The sequence below is a fragment of the Oncorhynchus mykiss genome, chromosome 10 (assembly GCF_057628025.1).
Source record: "Oncorhynchus mykiss isolate SJ-2025 chromosome 10, ASM5762802v1, whole genome shotgun sequence".
Classification (NCBI taxonomy): Eukaryota; Metazoa; Chordata; class Actinopteri; order Salmoniformes; family Salmonidae; genus Oncorhynchus; species Oncorhynchus mykiss.
The window spans coordinates 85,047,531-85,073,738 of NC_143031.1; the positions used below are offsets into that span (position 1 = coordinate 85,047,531).

A 26,208-nucleotide genomic window follows, 5' to 3' on the forward strand; every position below is an offset into this window, starting at 1 on the left:
CAGGAAGTTATCCCCCGCTGAGAGGAATACGATGTGGGGAACAGAGAAGTCCTCTCCATCAAGCTGGCTCTCGAGGAGTGGCGCCACTGGTTGGAGGGCGCACAACATTAACTTTCTTGTCCTAACAGATCATTGTAATATGGAATATATCAGAGGGGCCAAGAGGATAAACTCCAGACAAGCCTGCTGGGTTCTTCACACGCTTCCATTTTCATGTTACTTACATCCCTGGAAAGAAAAACGTACAAGCTGATGCTCTCTCTCGCCAGTTTGACCTTCCGATCAGTAACTAAGACCCTACACCCATTCTTCCTTCTTGCATTATGGGACCAGTACAGTGGGAGGTTCACTCTGCCGATACAAGAGACCCAAACCTTAGACCAGGCTCCTCCTGAGACACCAGCTGGTGCAATGTTGTCACACGTCCTTGGGGTCAGGACATCCAGACATTACACGAACCACCAAACTTCTAGCCCGGAAATTCTGGTGGTCCACACTGGCATCCGACGTAAGGGATTTCTTACTCACCTGTCCAGTCTGTGCCCAAACCAAACGCCCCCCTCATCTTCCTTCTGGGAAGCTTCAACCTTTGCCAATCCCTCACAGACGTTGGTCCCACAAATCTGTTGACTTCATCACAGACCTTCCTGAATCGTCTGGCAATACCACAATCCTTGTCATAGTAGACCGTTTTTCAAAAATGTGTCGTCTAGGTCCTCTTCCTCATCTACCTAATGCCATGGAATTGGCGGAGTGCATGTTCCAGCAGGTGTTAAGGGTGTATGGGATTTCAGAGGACATCGTCTCTGACCACAGGCCCCAGTTTGTCTCCCGGGTGTGGCGAGCCTTCTGTGACTGATTGGGGATCGCCCTCAGTCTCTCCTCCGGGTAACACCCCCAGACCAACGGGCAGACGAACGTCTGAACCAAGAAATAGGGAAGTACCTCCGCCAACAATCTTCTGCCTCTCCACACAACTGGAGTCGGTATATGTCCTGGGTTGAATACGCTCAGAACTCACTCATGCACTCATCTCTCTACATTACTCCATTTCAGTGTGTCCTTGGTTAACAACCACACGTTTCCCTGGGAGGTGGAGCCTGGTACTGTCCCAGCTGTCGACGACTGGTTTTGGCGTAGTGAGCGGGTATGGGAAACCGCTCACTGGCAACAGCAGGAAGCCTCTAATACCCAAAAACGCTTTGCTGACAGACGCCGCTCTTTCACCCCGGACAGCGTGTGTGGCTTTCTACCAGAGACATCCGGCTCCGCCTCCCCTGCAAAAAGTTCTGTCCTCGCTTCATTGGTCCCTTCAAGATAACCCATCGCATCAACCCTGTCACGTACATCCTCCAGTTACCCTGTCAGTATAAAATCTCCTCGTCCTTCCATGTCTGTTAAAACTGGTCACCTACAGTCCTCTTCATCCTCCAGTCTACCCTGTCAGTATAAAATCTCCTCATCCTTCCATGTCTGTTAAAACTGGTCACCCACAGTCCTCCATCCTCCAGTCTCAACCCGCAGTGCGCCCCCATGTGTCTCTGTTAAAACCGGTCACCTACAGTCCTCCATCCTCCAGTCTCAACCCGCAGTGCGCCCCCATGTGTCTCTGTTAAACCGGTCACCTACAGGCCTCCATCCTCCAGTCTCAACCCCCAGTGCCCCCCACCGTTACGCCATACAGGCCATCCTTGATTCCAAACGCCTGAGAGGTCTCATCCACTACCTAGTGGACTGGGAAGGTTATGGGCCTTAAGACCGGGCCTGGGACCCCGACCAAGAGGGGGGGGGGGGCTAGTTAAAATTGTCCCTTTCTTAAATTAGCCATGGATGGAGAGAGGGATTCTAACTTGTGGTTTAACTTAATTCTCCATACTGGCCAATGATTATAATGGTGATTCCGATCCAACCATTTATTCATACAGTGTTCTGGACTGAGAGGATAGACGTTAAATATGAAGCTAGATGTAGAAGGCTCATGTTAACTAGCTAACGTTACCCATGAACGGAAGTTAGGCTGGCGAGCAAGCATTTTAGCCATGTAGCCTTGGACAACAAACAAGAAAAGTGTGTACTGTATGACAGAGTGATAGATCGTTTTGTCAACATGACAGAGAGGAGGATGTCATCGGTGTTTCTCTACGATTAGGGTGAGTCAACATGTTTTTTTTCTACTTGTATGAACGTGCACACAGACACCATGAACCGTTCTTTGCAACGTGCAGTAACTCTCTGTGTTCTAAATTAATAGTTTAGTGGTCCAGAAATGTCGGAAACATGAACCTGCTTGACCCTGCTGTAGGTCATGTAACTGTCTGTTAAATACAATATGCTGTGTGGACTTAACCGGGCAGATGTTGCTCTCTGGTTCTGTGATAAAACAAAGGTGTGGTTAAATGTATTCTGCTACTGTGTCTTCTTATTGTCCCGGGACATAGTAATTATACATTAATAACAGTGATTTTACCCACCCACCGATACTGGTTTGACCTCATAATTGGCGTGGATGTAATGTGGACACCCCCGCTTTAGGCTTCTGTAGGACTGAACCGGCCAAGTTGATGTAAGAGCTACGGAATGTTTTAATTATAGGCTATGTCCGGGCGTTCTCCGTTTTTATATTTTTTAATTTGTATCATGTCATTCATTATCAGCCACTATCGAGAACCAGGGTCAGTAATACCCACGTACATTTATAACTGTCACTTGAGTGTTCGTTTCCTTCTAATTGTATCTTCCATTGTTGCATCATTCCATTCTGTTCACCTTTCTGTCCTCTGTCACGTCAGTGTAAGTTGTTCCTGAGGGTCGTTAGCATCAGGCTAAAGTTGTGCAACAATGTGGAACATATCGCCTGTTTTGAGTCATTATGGAACTCAGACCCCACGGAGCGGGTTAAACCTGTCGCCTGGTGCTCGGTTCGCGACGACTGGACCGTTGTCATACGGTTCCTTTATTAGTGAGAATTAGGGGTAGATGTACAGGACCCCTCCCTATTCAACCTCTTTTGTACACCTTCCAATGTTTCATGTATTCAACTTGAATATGACAACTTTCAGGATTAATCAAACCGCTGTATTTATTATTTATCAATATATTTGTGTGAAAATGCTGTTGAATGATAACTGCAAGTGGGTGTTTTCAGTGATTCATTTACATGTATTTAGCGCACGCAAGGTAACCACGCCTGCAAAGCCCGTTATGCAACTTAATAAGGTAAACTGTATAAACTGATGACAAGTGCATAGGAAAGGCGTGAATAATCAGGGCGTCATTTCATAAAATTGGAATAGTGCCCTTAGTGAATACACACATGCACTGCTTGAGTTCACATGATGTGCGATCAGTTTATCTCGCCCGTTGTACTGGGTCTTGTATTCAGAAGAAGAAAGGTGTGCCGACAACGATTGAACCAGTGGGTAACATTCTGCAACGGTGCACCGGCCAATTTATCGAGCGCACAGCAGTGAGCAAAACGGACAACCACTTTCCTGATCGGTGTCGCCAGAAAGCATTTTCAACTTTGATTTAGCCCTACATTCAAATAGTTTCTATGCCCATTGTTGCTCGTCACTTTCTCTTGACTGACTTGACGAAACAGAGTGTTTTCTTTAGTGACAGCTTCACATAATTCCGATGCACGTCTTCTAACGTAGTTTCATCATGCCGATAATAATCACGATAATGCGCTGTCCGTCGCCTTTACCAATAATACTCTACCTCATAGCCCTGTAGCCCACAACACCACATTGGATCATATTGATTAGGCTAATTAATATGAATCAACACCAATGTAAATAAGACTAAACTTGCCATTCTTGAAAGCTGAAATCTATGTATTGTATTAACTTTACAATTCTTCAGACGTCTTTCCCTTAAATCATCTGTCTCTTTATGAAAGCCTAGCTTCTCCACAACACTTTTCTACATTAAATTAAAAAAGAAGTTACAAACCTCACATGTTTTTTGTCTTCTACCCGTAAAGTCCATTTCTTCCTCTAGGTCCTTAAACATGGACTACCTGTGTTGGGACATGAGGTGTAGGGAGGATGGAGGTGGAGAGAGGGAGAGGTGGAGAGAGGGAGGGGAGGATGGAGAGGGAGAGATGGAGAGAAGGAGGTGAGAGGTGGAGAGTGGGAAGGGAGGAGACGTAGAGAGAGGGAGAGGTGGAGGGAGGAGAGAGAGGGAGGAGACGGAGAGGTGGGGAGAGGTGGAGTGTGAGAGCGGGAGGAAACAGGTGGTAAGGGAGAGACCTTGAGAGGATCTGCAGAGAAGAATAGAGGAAACTCCCCAAATACAGGTGTGCCAAGCTTGTAGCATCACACCCAAGGCTGTAATCACTGCCAAAGGTGCTTCAACAAAGTCTGAATACTTATGTAAATTGAATATTTCCGGGTAGTTAACATAATATGTTAAAATGTCTAAAAACCTGATTTTTGCTTCTGTCATTGGAAAATAAAAATGATAGAAAAGGCCCAAGGAGTTGGTGGAATTGTCCTTTAATTCATGGCCACTTGCTCAGGGACGCTTTAATTAGGTCAGGTGGAAATGTCCAATAGCTGTGGTAATTAATGCACTGCCAAGGTGGAGAGAAGGTGGACTTTGTGGCCTTTATAGCTGTGGTAATTAATGGCACGACTTTGTGGCCTTTATAGCTGTGATAATTAAGGGTACTGCCAAGGTGGAGAGAAGGTGGACTTTGTGGCCTTTATAGCTGTGGTAATTAACGCACTGCCAAGGTGGAGAGAAGGTGGACTTTGTGGCCTTTATAGCTGTGGTAATTAATGCACTGCCAAGGTGGAGAGGAAGTGGAATTTGCGGCCTTTATAGCTGTGGTAATTAATGGCACGACTTTATGGCCTTTGTAGCTGTGGTAATTTATGGCACGACTTTGTGGCCTTTATAGCTGTGGTAATTAATGGCACTGCCAAGGTGGAGAGAATGTCCAGATAGATAGAAATTATAGTGATTGTGGGCAATAAGATTTCACAGCATAAGAGTTACATGGGATATTGGCACAAGCCGTACCACCCTCTCACGTCCTAGAACCGTACCACCCTCTCAGGTCCTAGAGCCGTACCACTTTCTCAGGTCCTCGAGCTGTACCACCCTCTCAGATCCTAGAGCCGCACCACCCTCTCAGGTCCTAGAGCCGTACCACCCTCGAGCCGTACCACCCTCTCAGATCCTAGAGCCGTACCACCCTCTCAGATCCTAGAGCCGCACCACCCTCTCAGGTTCTAGAGCCGTACCACCCTCTCAGGTCCTAGAGCCGTACCACCTTCTCAGGTCCTCGAGCCGCACCACCCTCTCAGATCCTAGAACAGCACCACCCTCTCAGATCCTAGAGCCGCACCACCCTCTCAGGTCCTAGAGCCGTACCACCCTCAAGCCGTACCACCCTCTCAGATCCTAGAGCCGTACCACCCTCTCAGGTCCTAGAGCCGTACCACCCTCTCAGATCCTAGAGCCCGGGAAGGGTTATATGGAGAACTACAAGAATGAAGTGGGAGTTGTGTTTGTTTTGGCAATGTACTATTTTTATTAGGGTGGATGAAGTTAGTTTCACTGTTACGCATTGATTTTATTTTTTATTTTTTCTTTCAAACCGTCCAGTTGGTGGCGGCAATACACCTTTTGGGGCGCAGTCCTCCATAATCCCCACAGAAGAAGAAGAGGAGGAAGAACGTTGTCGACCAAGAGGAATGTTTAAAAGGTTTGTAGCGTTCTTTTACAATTTTATGTAGAACTCGAGAGAGTGATGATTTAGGGGTTAAGACATCCGCCATGTTATTACGATATTGATTTAAACTTTCAAGAATGATTATTTTAGGCTTATTTACATTGGTGTTGATTAATAGTGATAAGCTTATTCAATAAGATCCGATGTGATGTGATATAGGCTACAGGGCTATGAGGTATGGTATTATTGTTATCGGCGATTGACAGTACATTAGTAAGGTGATTATTATACGCACAAAAGAACTGGAAACTGGCTTACTTTCACTTCCTGAAAGAAGACGTGCATCGGAATTATGTAAAGCTGTCATTAAATAAAATAGTCTGTCTCGTCAAGTAAATGTGAAGTTCAACAATGTGCATATAAACTATTTAAATGTGAGGCTAAATCAAATATTAAGTTTAAAGCTTTCTGACGACAGATCAGGAAGGCGGTGGTCCGTTTGGCGAACTGCAGATGCGCTCGATATAACGTCACCGGCTCATCTATGCGCGTTGTGAACCCCGGGTTGAATCGTCAGCACGCCTTTTCTCAGAATGAAAACCCCGGTGCGCCGGACGAGATAAACGGATCGCAACTCAAATGAACTCAAGCAGTGCATGGGTCTATTCACTCAACCAGGGATGTGCAACTGGCGGCCCGCAACCAATAATAAAAAACATTGTTTTCCTGTTGACCGGTATAATAATAGAAAACACATAGTGCAGTGTGTAAATGTGGTTGAGCATCAGCAGTCAGTCTATTAGCCAATGTTAGCTACATGTTTTTTAGATTGGTAAATTAGTCTAGCGGCTAAAGTTGTAGTAAGCATGGTTGAATTACCAACCGGGATGGGGCCCGTTGATCATCAGTTAACATATTAAAAGCTGGTCAAATTTGCCTCCACCCCATGGCAACATGTCCCCATGGCAACGCGAGTAGAATTATCTGTAAAACTGAAAATGTTTTCTTTGAATTGCAGAAAGTTAGAGTTAGAAAATTGCTATTTCATTTGTGCAGGAGAAAGGGGTATGGTTGTGGGTTACTGATATACATTTGTATTTATTCATTATTAAATGATTAAAAGTCGTAATTATGTTACCAAATCTGAAACTAAAATAATTAAGAAAGTAATTTGAAAAATTCAAACTATAATCATTGATTCCAAAACAAAAATAAAATATAAACCATCATAAATTATGTTCAGTTAGTTTTTCCTTCTATATATTGTCTGGTAAATGTTGCCAGGAGTTGGTGACGTTTCAAATAGGCCCAACTTGTTCATCACTAGTCTCCCTAGACAGACAGGTTCCCTCCCATCATGTACCAATGTTCCTGCATGCAAGCAAAGATTGTCTATTATATTGAGAAGATACTCAAGTGACCACTCCAACAATGGAAATGCATGGCCTCAAAGATGGAAGGCAGGCGGGAGGAGGTGAGATCCGGTGGGACCATCTAGCCATTATAGCCTCTGTGACAGCATGGGCAGTGCCATTGAGGATATCTCCATTTTTAAAGAAGTACATTTTCTTCTTCATTGGCTGATCGCTCCCAACTCATAGGAATCCCTACCCAGTTGACTACTTTAAAATGGTGGGAGGTCTCAAGAGCAATGTCCATGCTGAAACAGATTATATCCATGACTCCTCCATCTCTATGACAACAGGATAGAGGATCTACTCCGCCCTAAATCTGTCCTTGTGAGATAAGCCCTTTTTTTTGTGGATTATTTTCGTGGACAGAGTTTGCGCTGAGTAACATCTCTCGCATCGCATCTTCTTCTCTGATACATGTCTGGAGAAGTCAGTTGGGAAAGAGACAGAGAGGAACAGGCGAAGTGAGAGGATCTACTCCGCCCTAAATCTGTCCTTGTGAGATAAGCCCTTTTTTTATTTTATTATTTTCGTGGACAGAGTTTGCGCTGAGTAACATCTCTCGCATCGCATCTTCTTCTTCTCTGATACATGTCTGGAGAAGTTTCTGCGGTCAGTTGGGAAAGAGACAGAGAGGAACAGGCGAAGTGAGAGGATCTACTCCGCCCTAAATCTGTCCTTGTGAGATGAGCCCCTTTTTTTTGTATGGAGGTCTTTTCTTTGTATAAATTTCCCCTTTTATTTAACCAGGTAGGCCAGGTGAGAACACCTTTATTTAACCAGGTAGGCCAGGTGAGAACACCTTTATTTAACCAGGTAGGCCAGGTGAGAACACCTTTATTTAACCAGGTAGGCCAGGTGAGAACACCTTTATTTAACCAGGTAGGCCAGGTGAGAACACCTTTATTTAACCAGGTAGGCCAGGTGAGAACACCTTTATTTAACCAGGTAGGCCAGGTGAGAACACCTTTATTTAACCAGGTAGGCCAGGTGAGAACACCTTTATTTAACCAGGTAGGCCAGGTGAGAACACCTTTATTTAACCAGGTAGGCCAGGTGAGAACACCTTTATTTAACCAGGTAGGCCAGGTGAGAACACCTTTATTTAACCAGGTAGGCCAGGTGAGAACACCTTTATTTAACCAGGTAGGCTAGTTGAGAACACCTTTATTTAACCAGGTAGGCTAGTTGAGAACACCTTTATTTAACCAGGTAGGCTAGTTGAGAACACCTTTATTTAACCAGGTAGGCCAGTTGAGAACACCTTTATTTAACCAGGTAGGCTAGTTGAGAACACCTTTATTTAACCAGGTAGGCCAGTTGAGAACACCTTTATTTAACCAGGTAGGCTAGTTGAGAACACCTTTATTTAACCAGGTAGGCTAGTTGAGAACACCTTTATTTAACCAGGTAGGCTAGTTGAGAACACCTTTATTTAACCAGGTAGGCTAGTTGAGAACACCTTTATTTAACCAGGTAGGCTAGTTGAGAACACCTTTATTTAACCAGATAGGCTAGTTGAGAACACCTTTATTTAACCAGGTAGGCTAGTTGAGAACACCTTTATTTAACCAGGTAGGCTAGTTGAGAACACCTTTATTTAACCAGGTAGGCTAGTTGAGAACACCTTTATTTAACCAGGTAGGCCAGTTGAGAACACCTTTATTTAACCAGGTAGGCTAGTTGAGAACACCTTTATTTAACCAGGTAGGCCAGGTGAGAACACCTTTATTTAACCAGGTAGGCCAGGTGAGAACACCTTTATTTAACCAGGTAGGCCAGGTGAGAACACCTTTATTTAACCAGGTAGGCCAGGTGAGAACACCTTTATTTAACCAGGTAGGCCAGGTGAGAACACCTTTATTTAACCAGGTAGGCCAGGTGAGAACACCTTTATTTAACCAGGTAGGCTAGTTGAGAACACCTTTATATAACCAGGTAGGCTAGTTGAGAACACCTTTATTTAACCAGGTAGGCTAGTTGAGAACACCTTTATTTAACCAGGTAGGCCAGGTGAGAACACCTTTATTTAACCAGGTAGGCCAGGTGAGAACACCTTTATTTAACCAGGTAGGCCAGGTGAGAACACCTTTATTTAACCAGGTAGGCCAGGTGAGAACACCTTTATTTAACCAGGTAGGCCAGGTGAGAACACCTTTATTTAACCAGGTAGGCTAGTTGAGAACACCTTTATTTAACCAGGTAGGCTAGTTGAGAACACCTTTATTTAACCAGGTAGGCTAGTTGAGAACACCTTTATTTAACCAGGTAGGCCAGTTGAGAACACCTTTATTTAACCAGGTAGGCTAGTTGAGAACACCTTTATTTAACCAGGTAGGCCAGTTGAGAACACCTTTATTTAACCAGGTAGGCTAGTTGAGAACACCTTTATTTAACCAGGTAGGCTAGTTGAGAACACCTTTATTTAACCAGGTAGGCCAGTTGAGAACACCTTTATTTAACCAGGTAGGCCAGTTGAGAACACCTTTATTTAACCAGGTAGGCCAGTTGAGAACACCTTTATTTAACCAGGTAGGCCAGTTGAGAACACCTTTATTTAACCAGGTAGGCTAGTTGAGAACACCTTTATTTAACCAGGTAGGCTAGTTGAGAACACCTTTATTTAACCAGGTAGGCCAGTTGAGAACACCTTTATTTAACCAGGTAGGCCAGTTGAGAACACCTTTATTTAACCAGGTAGGCCAGTTGAGAACACCTTTATTTAACCAGGTAGGCTAGTTGAGAACACCTTTATTTAACCAGGTAGGCTAGTTGAGAACACCTTTATTTAACCAGGTAGGCTAGTTGAGAACACCTTTATTTAACCAGGTAGGCCAGTTGAGAACACCTTTATTTAACCAGGTAGGCCAGTTGAGAACACCTTTATTTAACCAGGTAGGCTAGTTGAGAACACCTTTATTTAACCAGGTAGGCTAGTTGAGAACACCTTTATTTAACCAGGTAGGCTAGTTGAGAACACCTTTATTTAACCAGGTAGGCTAGTTGAGAACACCTTTATTTAACCAGGTAGGCCAGTTGAGAACACCTTTATTTAACCAGGTAGGCTAGTTGAGAACACCTTTATTTAACCAGGTAGGCTAGTTGAGAACACCTTTATTTAACCAGGTAGGCCAGTTGAGAACACCTTTATTTAACCAGGTAGGCTAGTTGAGAACACCTTTATTTAACCAGGTAGGCTAGTTGAGAACACCTTTATTTAACCAGGTAGGCTAGTTGAGAACACCTTTATTTAACCAGGTAGGCTAGTTGAGAACACCTTTATTTAACCAGGTAGGCTAGTTGAGAACACCTTTATTTAACCAGGTAGGCCAGTTGAGAACACCTTTATTTAACCAGGTAGGCTAGTTGAGAACACCTTTATTTAACCAGGTAGGCTAGTTGAGAACACCTTTATTTAACCAGGTAGACTAGTTGAGAACACCTTTATTTAACCAGGTAGGCTAGTTGAGAACACCTTTATTTAACCAGGTAGGCTAGTTGAGAACACCTTTATTTAACCAGGTAGGCTAGTTGAGAACGCCTTTATTTAACCAGGTAGGCTAGTTGAGAACACCTTTATTTAACCAGGTAGGCTAGTTGAGAACACCTTTATTTAACCAGGTAGGCTAGTTGAGAACACCTTTATTTAACCAGGTAGGCTAGTTGAGAACACCTTTATTTAACCAGGTAGGCTAGTTGAGAACACCTTTATTTAACCAGGTAGGCTAGTTGAGAACACCTTTATTTAACCAGGTAGGCTAGTTGAGAACACCTTTATTTAACCAGGTAGGCTAGTTGAGAACACCTTTATTTAACCAGGTAGGCTAGTTGAGAACACCTTTATTTAACCAGGTAGGCTAGTTGAGAACACCTTTATATAACCAGGTAGGCTAGTTGAGAACACCTTTATTTAACCAGGTAGGCTAGTTGAGAACACCTTTATTTAACCAGGTAGGCTAGTTGAGAACACCTTTATTTAACCAGGTAGGCTAGTTGAGAACACCTTTATATAACCAGGTAGGCTAGTTGAGAACACCTTTATTTAACCAGGTAGGCTAGTTGAGAACACCTTTATTTAACCAGGTAGGCTAGTTGAGAACACCTTTATTTAACCAGGTAGGCTAGTTGAGAACACCTTTATTTAACCAGGTAGGCTAGTTGAGAACACCTTTATTTAACCAGGTAGGCTAGTTGAGAACACCTTTATATAACCAGGTAGGCTAGTTGAGAACACCTTTATTTAACCAGGTAGGCTAGTTGAGAACACCTTTATTTAACCAGGTAGGCTAGTTGAGAACACCTTTATTTAACCAGGTAGGCTAGTAGAGAACACCTTTATTTAACCAGGTAGGCTAGTTGAGAACACCTTTATATAACCAGGTAGGCTAGTTGAGAACACCTTTATTTAACCAGGTAGGCTAGTTGAGAACACCTTTATTTAACCAGGTAGGCTAGTTGAGAACACCTTTATATAACCAGGTAGGCTAGTTGAGAACACCTTTATATAACCAGGTAGGCTAGTTGAGAACACCTTTATTTAACCAGGTAGGCTAGTTGAGAACACCTTTATTTAACCAGGTAGGCTAGTTGAGAACACCTTTATTTAACCAGGTAGGCTAGTTGAGAACACCTTTATTTAACCAGGTAGGCTAGTTGAGAACACCTTTATTTAACCAGGTAGGCTAGTTGAGAACACCTTTATTTAACCAGGTAGGCTAGTTGAGAACACCTTTATTTAACCAGGTAGGCTAGTTGAGAACACCTTTATTTAACCAGGTAGGCTAGTTGAGAACACCTTTATATAACCAGGTAGGCTAGTTGAGAACACCTTTATTTAACCAGGTAGGCTAGTTGAGAACACCTTTATTTAACCAGGTAGGCTAGTTGAGAACACCTTTATTTAACCAGGTAGGCTAGTTGAGAACACCTTTATTTAACCAGGTAGGCTAGTTGAGAACACCTTTATTTAACCAGGTAGGCTAGTTGAGAACACCTTTATTTAACCAGGTAGGCTAGTTGAGAACACCTTTATTTAACCAGGTAGGCTAGTAGAGAACACCTTTATTTAACCAGGTAGGCTAGTTGAGAACACCTTTATATAACCAGGTAGGCTAGTTGAGAACACCTTTATTTAACCAGGTAGGCTAGTTGAGAACACCTTTATTTAACCAGGTAGGCTAGTTGAGAACACCTTTATATAACCAGGTAGGCTAGTTGAGAACACCTTTATATAACCAGGTAGGCTAGTTGAGAACACCTTTATTTAACCAGGTAGGCTAGTTGAGAACACCTTTATTTAACCAGGTAGGCTAGTTGAGAACACCTTTATTTAACCAGGTAGGCTAGTTGAGAACACCTTTATTTAACCAGGTAGGCTAGTTGAGAACACCTTTATTTAACCAGGTAGGCTAGTTGAGAACACCTTTATTTAACCAGGTAGGCTAGTTGAGAACACCTTTATTTAACCAGGTAGGCTAGTTGAGAACACCTTTATTTAACCAGGTAGGCTAGTTGAGAACACCTTTATTTAACCAGGTAGGCTAGTTGAGAACACCTTTATTTAACCAGGTAGGCTAGTTGAGAACACCTTTATATAACCAGGTAGGCTAGTTGAGAACACCTTTATTTAACCAGGTAGGCTAGTTGAGAACACCTTTATTTAACCAGGTAGGCTAGTTGAGAACACCTTTATTTAACCAGGTAGGCTAGTTGAGAACACCTTTATTTAACCAGGTAGGCTAGTTGAGAACACCTTTATTTAACCAGGTAGGCTAGTTGAGAACACCTTTATATAACCAGGTAGGCTAGTTGAGAACACCTTTATTTAACCAGGTAGGCTAGTTGAGAACACCTTTATTTAACCAGGTAGGCTAGTTGAGAACACCTTTATTTAACCAGGTAGGCTAGTTGAGAACACCTTTATTTAACCAGGTAGGCTAGTTGAGAACACCTTTATTTAACCAGGTAGGCTAGTTGAGAACACCTTTATTTAACCAGGTAGGCTAGTTGAGAACACCTTTATTTAACCAGGTAGGCTAGTAGAGAACACCTTTATTTAACCAGGTAGGCTAGTTGAGAACACCTTTATATAACCAGGTAGGCTAGTTGAGAACACCTTTATTTAACCAGGTAGGCTAGTTGAGAACACCTTTATATAACCAGGTAGGCTAGTTGAGAACACCTTTATTTAACCAGGTAGGCTAGTTGAGAACACCTTTATTTAACCAGGTAGGCTAGTTGAGAACACCTTTATTTAACCAGGTAGGCTAGTTGAGAACACCTTTATTTAACCAGGTAGGCTAGTTGAGAACACCTTTATTTAACCAGGTAGGCTAGTTGAGAACACCTTTATTTAACCAGGTAGGCTAGTTGAGAACACCTTTATTTAACCAGGTAGGCTAGTTGAGAACACCTTTATTTAACCAGGTAGGCTAGTTGAGAACACCTTTATTTAACCAGGTAGGCCAGGTGAGAACACCTTTATTTAACCAGGTAGGCCAGGTGAGAACAAGTTCTATGAGAGTGTGGAGTTCCGTGAGGCTTATTAGATCTAATAGAAGGTTTGTAATGTTTAGGCTGTTACAGATGTACTGATATAAAGTGGATGGATGTTGCATTCCGGTGTTGTGATACTGATGATTTGTCTCCATAGATGGTTTGTTTATGTTCCTACGGTTGTGGCTTGATGGAGTGGAGCTGTAGGCCTACAGCTCCATCTAGTGGTTGAGTTGGGGACAACATATGTTAACAAATTGAGCACTTTAGCTAAGCCTAACCCTTTCCTAAGTTTAACCTCAGTCTCCTGTGTTAGTGTTAGTTCTCCTCTTAACCTGCCGCGTTAGTTCTCCTCCTAACTTGCCGTGTTAGTTCTCCTCTTAACCTGCTGTGTTAGTTCTCCTCCTATCCTGCCGTGTTAGTTCTCCTATCCTGCTGTGTTAGTTCTCCTCCTATCCTGCCGTGTTAGTTCTCCTCCTATATTATATTATATTATATTGACCAGGTACTATAGTGGCTGCTGTATCAGATTATCCATTATATTGACCAGGTACTATAGTGGCTGCTGTATCAGATTATCCATTATATTGACCAGGTACTATAGTGGCTGCTGTATCAGATTATCCATTATATTGACCAGGTACTATAGTGGCTGCTGTATCAGATTATCCATTATATTGACCAGGTACTATAGTGGCCGCTCTATCAGATTATCCATTATATTGACCAGGTACTATAGTGGCCTCTGTATCAGATTATCCATTATATTGACCAGGTACTATAGTGGCTGCTGTATCAGATTATCCATTATATTGACCAGGTACTATAGCATAGGCTCTATCAGATTATCCATTATATTGACCAGGTACTATAGCATAGGCTCTATCAGATTACCCATTATATTGACCAGGTACTATAGTATAGGCTCTATCAGATTACCCATTATATTGACCAGGTACTATAGTATAGGCTGCTCTATCATATTATCCATTATATTGACCAGGTACTATAGTGGCTGCTATATCAGATTATCCATTATATTGACCAGGTACTATAGTGGCTGCTGTATCAGATTATCCATTATATTGACCAGGTACTATAGTGGCTGCTGTATCAGATTATCCATTATATTGACCAGGTACTATAGTGGCTGCTGTATCAGATTATCCATTATATTGACCAGGTACTATAGTGGCTGCTGTATCAGATTATCCATTATATTGACCAGGTACTTTAGTGGCCTCTCTAACAATTAAAATGTCTTCAAAAATGGAAGGCAGTTGAGAGGAGGCAAGATCAGGTGGAAGCATTCTAGCCAATGAGAGGGCAGATCAGGTGGGAGCATTCTAGCCAATGACAGGGCAGATACACGCGTGTGAAAAACGGGCATAACGGTTTCCACTAGTTACCACAGCCACAAAGTCCAAATTAGCTTTTTCGTAAAATGACTAAAAACACCTTTTTTTTGTCTTAATTTAAGGTCATGCTTAGGCACAAGGTTAGCAGACTGGTTAAGGTTAGATTTAAAATCCTATTTTAAAAAGATATATTCCGATATGAAGTGTTTTTTATCAAAGTTGCCGGGCTGTCATGTGTCCAATTTATATCAGTACACGTGTAACAACCTGATCACTACAAAACTTCTATTTGATCAAATAAACCACATGCAGCAAATCAGCCATAGGTTTTTTTGCTGACCAAATTCACCACTCTTTCATTGACCTCCATACAAAAAATCCTCGATTGGTGGAAGTGATTTTCCGCCAAATTACCCCTGTCGATTCACCTCTTCCTCTCTGCTTATTGTAAACATCTCTGCCGGACACAAAGTAGCAGCTAGCCAGTAAGATGGAAAACACAGGAGAAATTAACTCATGAAATATAACTCAAGCGGCCAGTTTCCATCATCTACCTTGAACCACTGCAAATGTTTTGCCTTGTAAAACTTTGGTTTCGTATCACAACGTCAAAAGGAAAAATCTAAAGGAAGTCCGTTCTGGAGTGTCTGTCCTCTATCTGAGAGAGATAAGAACGATCAGGAAACGTGTATCTTTTTACAATGTATTTATCGCCTTAGTTTAGTGCCTAAACTATGTCCATTTATACTTCCATTCATTTTAAAACTGGTTCTGAGGCTTGAGGGTGTCCGAGAGGAAAACAGAGAACACCATCATGTTCTCCCAGAGACTCTCATCTTTCAATGTGGTCATAATAAACTCGGCAAAAAAAAAAGAAACGTCTCTTTTTCAGGACCCTGTCTTTCAAAGATAATTCATAAACATCCAAATAACTTCACAGATCTTCATTGTAAAGGGTTTAAACACTGTTTCCCATGCTTGTTCAATGAACCATAAACAATTAATGAACATCCACCTGTGGAACGGTCGTTAAGACACTAACAGCTTACAGACGGTAGGCAATTATGGTCCCAGTTATGAAAACTTAGGACACTAAAGAGGCCTTTCTATTGACCCTGGAAAAACTCCAAAAGAAAGATACCCAGGTGTCCCTGCTCATCTGCGTGAACGTGCCTTAGGCATGCTGAAAGGAGGCATGAGTGTGGCAGTCCACGTATAACAACACCTGCACAGGATCGGGACATTCAAACATCACCTGAGGGACAGGTACAGGATGGCATCAACAACTGCCAGAGTTACACCAGGAACGCACAATCCCTCCAATAGGCTGAGAGAGGCTGGACTGAGGGCTTGCAGGCCTGTTGTAAGGCAGGTTCTCATCAGACATCACTGGCAACACCGTCGCCTAGGGGCACAAACCCACCGTCGCTGGACGAGACAGGACTGGCAAAAAAGGTTCTCTTCACTGACGAGTCGTGGTTTTGTCTCACCAGGGGTGATGGTCGGATTTGCGTCTATCGTTGAAGGAATGAGCGTTACACCGAGGCCTGTACTCTGGAGCGGGATCGATTTGGAGGTGGAGGGTCCGTCATAGTCTGGGGCAGTGTGTCACAGCATCATCGGACTGAGCTTGTTGTCATTGCAGGCAATCTCAACGCTGAGCTTTACAGGGAAGACATCCTCCTCCCTCATGTGGTACCCTTCCTGCAGGTTCATCCTGACATGACCCTCCAGGCTCATCCTGACAAGATCCTCCAGCATGACAATGCCACCAGCCATACTTTTGATTTTGACCCCCCCCCCCCCCCTTTGTTCAGGGACACATTATTCAATTTCTGTTAGTCACATGTCTGTGGAACTTGTTCAGTTTATGTCTCAGTTGTTGAATCTTGTTATGTTCATACACATATTTACACATGTTAAGTTTGCTGAAAATAAACGCAGTTGACAGTGAGAGTACGTTTCTTTTTTTGCTGAGTTTAGTTTGTAGGCCAAACTGTTCTGATGCTACGTAACATTATGTGAGAAAAACGATTTTTGGGATGTCTCATGGTCTGAGAAACATCGCTCTAGCTCTGCCACCTTCCACCGCAGATGCTGAAGGGCGATATTGGCGGATGATTGATGGTGAATGTTTTATGTTAAATTGATTTCCGCGATATCGGCGGATGGTGTGGATTGAGACGCACCCCATGCAAAAAAAATCATTTTTCGATGGGGATTGTTTTATGATCATTTGATTTCCGCGGGAGCGCGACCATTGTAGGCTAAGGTTTTTTAAGTTCATAGATGGAGCTATGGATGCTAGGACTGACCATACATGATATTCAATTACAGTTTTAACCATGTTTTAAGGCTCTGGTGTTTTTACAAACATTGGAGTAAAACAATATTATATTTTGGGTTCTGATGGAGGACAACAGTTGAACTGAGAGAGAGAATAAAGTAGACGGCACACGTCAAAAGTCTGATTTATGACCCTATGTCAGGATGACTTGTGGATGCCCATATTTGGGCATCCGGTCAGGACATCCTGGCGGGAAGTGATCACGTGGTTATGCCCATATATGGGCATGCTGTTGCTGTTCTCACGCCTTAGAGCGAGTGCGACAATATGTATATATGGCCTTTGAAGTTGTCATGATGATTAATGTCTAGGGACCTCTTTGAACTGGGGGGCGTGAATATTTCAAAGTGTTTGGCCCCCCACCCCCTGTTTTATTGACCTTAGGGTTGTTGTCTATGAAACACGAATGTCCTGGGGTATTGGGGTTGGCAGACGCCTTATAAATAAACTCCAGAACAAGACATGCAGAACACTAAACAAGATTTTTTTAAATAAAACCCTGAACATTAAACAGAAATACATGTCTCATAGGCCAATTCTCAGGATGCTATGCGTCTCTTGTCAGGAACCCAGTGACAAAAGCCTCGAGGATGTTCTGTGTGAATGTTTTAAAGGAGTTTTGGGTACGAGTGAGGGACATATGTCTTAACATATTCCAACCAGAGGATTCTACAGTTAAGATATTCACAGACAGCGGCCCCAAACCCCTTTATCAGGCAAAACCTGGTAGTTTTTCTCCTGCTCTGCAGATAAAATAATTGTTTAAGATTAGGCTAGCGCTCTGTAAAATTGAACAGGCCCTGAGTGGTACAACTGTGCCCGGATATGCACTGGAAGAACTGGTCTGCGGACGCAGTGATCTGAAGGCCCTAAGATTCGCTTCAATGGCCTATAGCCCTGACTCCAAAGTGACAATTTTAGCATGTGAACAATTTGATAGTGCAAATGCGACAAAGTCTGTCAGTTCACATGTATCTTCCAAAGCGTGCATGGATGTCAACTTTGTATGCCTGTGTTTAGCTTTAAATGGGTTGATTCTCCCATATTCTCCCTTATGAATAAGCTGGACAGTCTTTTCCAAAATCGTGAACAATTACTGCGCTGGCCGCAGCTATCCTTGAGACATACCCAGGATCTACATGCCCGACGGATTATCTACCCATGGAGGGAAAACGTACGGAGCTTTGATGGATCGTGCAAGAGAGCCCGGCATGGCGCTGATGAATTGGATACGGATAATGGTCAGGGCTAACCAGGCCCTTTATCTGTAAGAAAGGAATAGTAAAAAGGTGTCATTTAATTAATTAATTAATTAATTAATTAATTAATTAATTAATGAATGAATTATTATGACCTGCTTTAAAATGTTTAAAATGTATGTACTTAATATTTTGAATTAAATAAAATGTTTTTAAAATTGTATCTCACCCCTTAATGAACGGGAAGCTCTCGTTTTCTCTCTCGCCCCTGGTCTGTCGCATAGAAATGCAATGTCCTAAAAAAATAAACAATTTTATATGAATACAGTCGTTCCTACAACAGATAGTTATAAACATTTAAAGCTTATTAAAAAGTGTAGTACTGTCTGGTATTGAGGTATACCTGTTGTACACCAACGTCCTGGAAGTGTAGTTTCAGCATGACTCTCAATGTGAGAGGTGAGGTAGTCTGAGTGACCCCTCGAAGTGTAGTGTCGCATCATTCCACTTTTAACCAATGTTTAGTTGGCTTCAAAGCCTTTTTAAATCATCAAACAACGTTTGAGAGATGAGAAATATTGTCGCACCCGAATCAATTAGCGCATAACAAGTTAAGTAGTCCTCCAGGCGTTTCGATTCGTGTGTAGTGGACATATTCCCCACAAAGTGGAGTGGTCGTTTGCAATGACGTGATGTGTCAATTCTGTTCAAGGTGGAAGCAGATCGACTTTTGTATCCGAGTCTATAGACAAAGTCCGCTTGTTTCTTGATCAAGTGGGCCCTGGATAGGGTCTCGAGTGAGAGCGGGAGAGATTTTGAATTTTAACGTCCTTGCTATGGATGTTAATTCCTGCGGACCTGGTGTCCGGTAATCCCTCGTCTAGTCCTTGTGAATTATCTTTTACCCTTTTCTCAAATCGTTCTCGCTTCAGTTCTTCACATAGTGGAACTTCTGGAGAACATTGGTCTACGTTTTGATCATCCTTCAACCCTTTGTTACCCTTGTGCTCTGACACTTTTTGTGGGTTGGGTGCAGGAACGTAGTGAACAGGTCGATTGTAGCGGTAGTCGTTTTGATGGCGAAGTGCTTTACAGTTCTTTCGACCGCGGAGGTTATTGGAATCATGGTTTCGTGGTAGAAACTGCTGTTGTGCGTCATCTCTTAACGCTCCAATACCTGATAATGCACCCTCTAACTGGAGTGAGTGCTCCTGGTCAAACTTCAAAACCGAGTGGTCAGGGCTCTTAGTGTTGTGAGCTTTTGATGCCTCAAAATCTGTGCTTGCAAGCTCTCTGAGTTGTAAGATAGGCAAGCCAACGTGGGCTGCAGGGCCCAAGTAGGTAATGAAGGTAGGATACATGTTTGACAGGAACATTTGTTTAAATGGTAACAGGTCTTCCATGCCTGTTTCAGTGAGTAGGCCAAAGTAAACTGAACAAAGCTTGTGGGTATTCGTTCTGACCTTGTTTGACGGTGTTAGCCAGTGAGCTATCGTGTTTGCGAGTCGCAGAACCACTGAATTCTAATTTCAAAGCTGTGGCAAGTTTAGCGTAGTCATTTAGCAAGTGTTGCTGTTGTAGGCGAATGAACCTTGTCAGGTGTCTAGTCGACGTTCGCTTCAACAGGTAAACCCTGTCAGAAACCGTAGCGTTTGGGTAGCCATCCAACGCCTCCTCTATGTCAGCTAGGAACGTCTCAGTATCGTTTGGCTGACCTGGAACGGGGTCAAAGTTTAGGAAATTCTTGACGAGTTTGTCAAGGTATTCCGCGTCAAGCGGGGGGAGAGGGTTGGCTTCGTAATGTGGGGAAAGTGGGGCCGAAAGGCCAAGAGAAGAAGCCAAGCTTTTGGCTTTGTTGACGAAGAGGCGCCATACTACTCAGTGCCGAATGGCCGAGAGGAGAAGACTGAGGGACACATGATGGAGGCAATGTCTGAAACCTATCGTCTTCACTCCTTTGAGTGCAGGGCTCCGGTTGCTTGGATGGGTAGTCACGCTGTGGAGCGTGACCATTGTGGATTTCCTCCAGATGGTACCTAAGGATGGTATTCTGCTGCATTGCAGAGTCCACTTGAGTGCTTAGAGTACTGATTTTGGAGTGAGTGTCGCACTTGCTCCTTTCTGTCTCAAACTTATTGGTCATGGTTTGCAGATAGAGGTCTTGAGTACAGAGCGAGAGATATGACACTTGCAAGAACTTGTGAAATCAATATAGGCTTTTAATACAACGTAAAGCAAGCCGGAGTGGTCCGCGGAACACACCCCGCTTCCCAGAGCCCCGGCTCCTGTATTTATACACATATAGCATATGGGTCCAACCCATATGCAGATAAGCATACTTCCCCTAATTCTTTTGCCTACCATTATCTTTTTAGTTCAGGCTTCCTGCTTGTTCACACCCAATAACGCCCATATCTGCTTTTCGTCAGATTATAATGGTGGCAAGACCCTTGCTTTGTCCTAAAAATAATATACATTCCTCTATTTTATAGGCTTGCTTTGTCCCTGCACTTAGCTTAATGCGTTCTTTTGTATGTGTGTTATCTAGGATCAGCAGACTATGTGTCTCCTCTGTTTTTAGCGTGGACGGCCGTGACATACATGATGATGCTAATGAGGTGGTAATGGAGTAATGGAAACCTTAAGACAGCGTGGCTTCTTTTCTGTCTGGTCTACTAACTGAGTTTGAGCTTTCTGATGTGTGGAGTGTAAAGAATGCAAAAGTTAGTCAGTACACATGGTTAAAAATTAATGAAGGTGGTGTCGGTGCAGCAAGGTTAGACAGGTTGTATGTATCTGATCACTACTGTAGTAGTTAATGAAGGTGGTGTCGGTGCAGCAAGGTTAGACAGGTTGTATGTGTCTGAGCTCTACTGTAGTAGTTAATGAAGGTGGTGTCGGTGCAGCAAGGTTAGACAGGTTGTATGTATCTCATCACTACTGCAGTAGGGTTGTAAGGTGACATTACTCCTGAGGGTTTTTCTGATCACCATATTGTTACTGTTGATATTCACTTGTCATGTCCATGAAGGTCATCACCTTATTGGTATTTTAACATGAAGATATTACATGACGCAATGTTTTGGGGAAAGTTTTTGGTGTTTTGGGAAAAATTGAGGGTTATTAATTTGAATTTTGAATCCTTGAGACAATGGTGGGTGGTTGGGAAGGCCCAAATACGTGTGTCTTGTCAACAGTATACTGCTCTGTCTACTATTGAAGTTAAAGAGACTATCAGGGCCCTTGAACAGGACATCAAATCTATTGAATTGAAGTTGCTCACTCAGATGGACCCCGGAGCCCCTGGCATCAATATTTTACCATCTGAGTTCTATAAGCACTGGGGTGCTAACCCAGCTGTCTATTGCAGGGGATTTTTATGAAGTGGTGTGTGAATCTTGTCATGAGTATTCTCTTCCTGTATCCTGTCAATGTGTTGTGCTTTCATTGTTGCAAAAAGGGGGGATTTGGCACTTTTAAAAAAACTGCCGACTTGTTGCATTGCTGTGTGCAGAATATAAAATGTTATCTAAGTGTCTCTCAAACAGGTATATAGAATATCTGGGGCTGTTGGTCCACAAGGACCAGTCTGACTGTGGACCCGACCGCTCTATCGTTGAGAACTTGTTTCTGATAAGAGATGTTTTAGACATTTGTAAACTGTCTGATGTGAATGTGGGTTTACTTCCTTTGGATCAGGAGAAGGCTTTTGACCGTGTGGACCACCATGTTTAAAACAATGAAAGCCTTTTGGGGATGTTTTTTTGTCTTGGATGAGTTTACTGTCTGCTGGGGCCTCGTGTATGGGGAGGGTGGGTTGAGCTGCCCCATCCCCATCCAAAGGGGCATCAGGCAGGGATGCCCAATTTCAGGACTGATATATTGTCTAAAGTTAAACTGTTACATTGATGCTGTTGACCCGGATGGCACATCTGTTCTTACAGTGTCCCAGGTTGGTGGGGATGATTGACCTGATCACTGGTTGGTTCTCAGCTCTGGGAGAGGTTTTCTCTTCCCAAATGTTTATATTTGGGACAAAGTACAGGTTTAGTAGAAGGGGTGTAGTTCTCTTACTTAACTTTGTGTCAGGGGGCAGCTAAATTAGCAATTTGATAGACATGAAAGAACAGTATTCGGGGACAGGGGACTGTGGACGTGGTGGGAATGCTGGAGGGGATGTTGGCAGCCAGACTGAGGGTTGAGTTTGCCTGGACAGGGGTCTGTGGACGTGGTGGGAATGCTGGAGGGGATGTTGGCAGCCAGATTGAGGGTTGAGTTTGCCTGTTACAAAATGGTTAACATTGATCTGTTTGAGTATGTGGGTTATTCAGATGCTGTTATATTTAGTTACTGTGGCGGAAGATTTGGAGTTGTGTTTTTAATTAATGTTTAATCATGTTTTTGTTTAACCTCTCTCTTGCTCTCTCGCTCTCTCGCTCTCTCTCCCCCTCTCTCCCCCCAGAGGATTCATCTCATACATAGTCACCACACCAAGCTTTTTCAAGGTGGATATGGAAATTACAGGGATTGAGATGGAGTTAATCGGTGATGATGAGAGGATAGTATGGAAAGAAACTCTACAAAAATGTAGGAGAATATGTCAATTATAACTTTTTCTGACAGATGCTATTTAGAGTGATATAACCAACTTATGTTTCTTACAGATGAATTCATCACTGAAACCCATTCAACTAGTAAGTAAACAGGAGAGGTACAAACCAATGACTTGAGGGTCAGTCAATATGGTTTACTGTAGGACCTGGACTAGTCCTGATTATAAAAGACTGTCTTCAAGAACAATAACATCTCCTCCAGGACTTGATGTAGATTAGCCTGGTTCTGAATGCCCCAATGACATCTCCTCCAGGACTTGATGTAGATTAGCCTGGTTCTGAATGCCCCAATGACATCTCCTCCAGGACGTGATGTAGATTAGCCTGGTTCTGAATGCCCCAATGACATCTCCTCCAGGACGTGATGTAGATTAGCCTGGTTCTGAATGCCCCAATGACATCTCCTTCAGGACGTGATGTAGATCAGCCTGGTTCTGAATGCCCCAATGACATCTCCTCCAGGACGTGATGTAGATTAGCCTGGTTCTGAATGCCCCAATGACATCTCCTCCAGGACGTGATGTAGATTAGCCTGGTTCTGAATGCCCCAATGACATCTCCTTCAGGACGTGATGTAGATTAGCCTGGTTCTGAATGCCCCAATGACATCTCCTTCAGGACTTGATGTAGATCAGCCTGGTTCTGAATGCCCCAATGACATCTCCTCCAGGACTTGATGTAGATTAGCCTGGTTCTGAATACCCCAATGACATCTCCTCCAGGACTTGATGTAGATTAGCCTGGTTCTGAATGCCCCAATGACATCTCCTCCAGGACGTGATGTAGATTAGCCTGGTTCTGAATGCCCCAATGACATCTCCTCCAGGACTTGATGTAGATTAGCCTGGTTCTGAATGCCCCAATGGCATCTCCTCCAGGACTTGATGTAGATTAGCCTGGTTCTGAATGCCCCAGTCTGTTTTTCTATGTCTGTGAAACCGTCCCTAAATGTGAATATGTGATATGTTCAGGTCGTTATTGTAAAACAGAATGTTTTCTCAATACTTTTATTTTAGGAGTCTGCTTCTAAATGACTGAAATGTAAATGTACAAATGTAATTATTTTGTAACCTGACTCTCTCCGGTGCTGTGTTGGGGTCAGGAGGTCCGGCTGAGAGCAGTCTGACTGGTTCTGCAGAGCAGCAGCTGCGTTCTGTACGGACAGAGTTTGTGAAACGAGTATCAGGACCTGTCCTGGATGGTCTGCTGGACAGACTCCTGCAACAGACAGTCATCAACCAGGAGGAAATGGAGTCAGTGAAGGTGATAGCTGAGAGGGCAGAGAAGGCACGTGACATCATCGACATGGTGTTGAGAAAAGGAAATGAGTCGTGTTCCAGGATGATCAACCTTCTTCGGGAGATTGACCCCTGTCTTTGTTCACAGCTTCAGATCAACAGTGTTGGGGTACCAACATAATGGTAGAATGGATAGTAACAGTGTTGGGGTACCAACCTAATGGTAGAATGGATAGTAACAGTGTTGGGGTATCAACCTAATGGTAGAATGGATAGTAACAGTGTTGGGGTATCAACCTAATGGTAGAATGCATAGTAACAGTGTTGGGGTATCAACCTAATGGTAGAATGGGGACAGTAACAGTGTTGGGGTACCAACCTAATGGTAGAATGGATAGTAACATTGTTGGGGTACCAACCTAATGGTAGAATGGATAGTAACAGTGTTGGGGTACCAACATAATGGTAGAATGGATAGTAACAGTGTTGGGTTACCAACCTAATGGTAGAATGGGTAGTAACAGTGTTGATCCTGATCCTAGACCAATTAAATATAGTTTTTGGTTCCTAACATGGTTCCATAGTGCTCTTGTTTGAGTTTTAACATGATAAAGAGAAAGTATTCTGTTTCTGGGTAGTTTACTGTACACACACCTGTTACATACACACCTGTTACATACACACCTGTTACATTAAATATACCTGTTACAAAGATACCTGTTACATACACACCTGTTACAAAGATACCTGTTACATACACACCTGTTACATCATTCATACACACCTGTCACATACACACCTGTTACATATACACCTGTTATGTGATCATTCATACACACCTGTTACATATACACCTGTTGCATACACACCTGTTGCATACACACCTGTTGCATACACCCCTGTTGCATACACACCTGTTGCAAAGATACCTGTTGCATACACACCTGTTCCGTGATCAGTCATACACACCTGTTACATAAACACCTGTTATGTGATCATTCATACACACATCTGCTAGGATCATAACACACCTGTTCAAAAATACCAGACAAAGAATATAAAAGGGGTGACCAAGATCCAATCATGGACTGAGATTACAGTTGAAAACACAACTACACACAACGGAAATCTGCGTATGGCATTAAATTAGCTTTATATGTGAGGTAACCAATCAGAAAGCTAGTTGATGGCCGGTAAACCAATCAGAAAGCTAGTTGATGCCGTATGAACCCAAAGTGGTCTTGGTGATATCAACCCTCCTCCCAGAGAGCTACTGGGTCTGCAGGCTTTTGCTTCAGCCCTGCTCTAACACACCTCATTCTGCCAGTCACGGTTCTGATTAGACTGATTAGTAGAATCAGGTGTGTTAGAGCAGGGTCGGAGTAAAAGCCTGCACGGCCAGTAGTATCTCTCCAGGAGTAGGTTTGGCGGTCCCGTTTTAATTCTACATATTCCTCTATCTCCATGGCAACCCCCTGAGCATGACCCTCGACCTTTACTGATCAGCCAAAGCTGTCCCAAATGGCATCCTATTCCCCATAGAGAGCCCTATGGGCCCTGGTCATATTAGTGCACTCCATAGGGAATAGGGCGAAGCAGTACATTATATAAGGAGGAGGGTGCTATTTGAGGGTGTGACCGTAGACAACAGTCAGAGTTTGTGTGATTGTCTCTGGTTTAGAGGTGACAGTCTTGTGTGCCAAGATGAGGGGTTAGAGGAGTCTAGAGCTGTGTTCGAATACCCATACTAACACTGTATATTACATACTTAATGAGTATATACTACATACTATTAGTTCATTTTAGTATACTGTATACTACATACTTAATGAGGATATACTACATACTATTAGTTCATTTTAG

The 26,208-nt window shown here is 43.1% G+C and overlaps 1 protein-coding gene across 1 annotated transcript; it reads left to right on the top strand.

Annotated features, from left to right (window-relative positions):
• Positions 1-739: 739 nt before the first annotated feature.
• Positions 740-24,972, top strand: LOC149980655 (uncharacterized). The gene is made up of 6 exons (XM_090188580.1): positions 740-835; positions 1,565-1,742; positions 5,617-5,716; positions 22,957-23,081; positions 23,159-23,188; positions 24,210-24,972. Exons 1-6 carry the CDS (start codon positions 740-742, stop codon positions 24,524-24,526), a joined length of 846 nt encoding a protein of 281 aa, XP_090044706.1. The 3' UTR covers positions 24,527-24,972.
• The last annotated feature ends 1,236 nt before the right edge of the window (positions 24,973-26,208 follow it).

Excerpts from the sequence above, each read along its gene's own strand:
- LOC149980655 (XM_090188580.1), top strand. The coding sequence starts at position 740 with ATGGAATTGGCGGAGTGCATGTTCCAGCAGGTGTTAAGGGTGTATGGG. Across the intron at positions 836-1,564 it reads GGCCCCAGTTTGTCTCCCGG|TCCTCCATCCTCCAGTCTCA; the intron begins GTGTGGCGAGCC and ends GGTCACCTACAG. Across the intron at positions 5,717-22,956 it reads CCAAGAGGAATGTTTAAAAG|AGGATTCATCTCATACATAG; the intron begins GTTTGTAGCGTT and ends CTCTCCCCCCAG.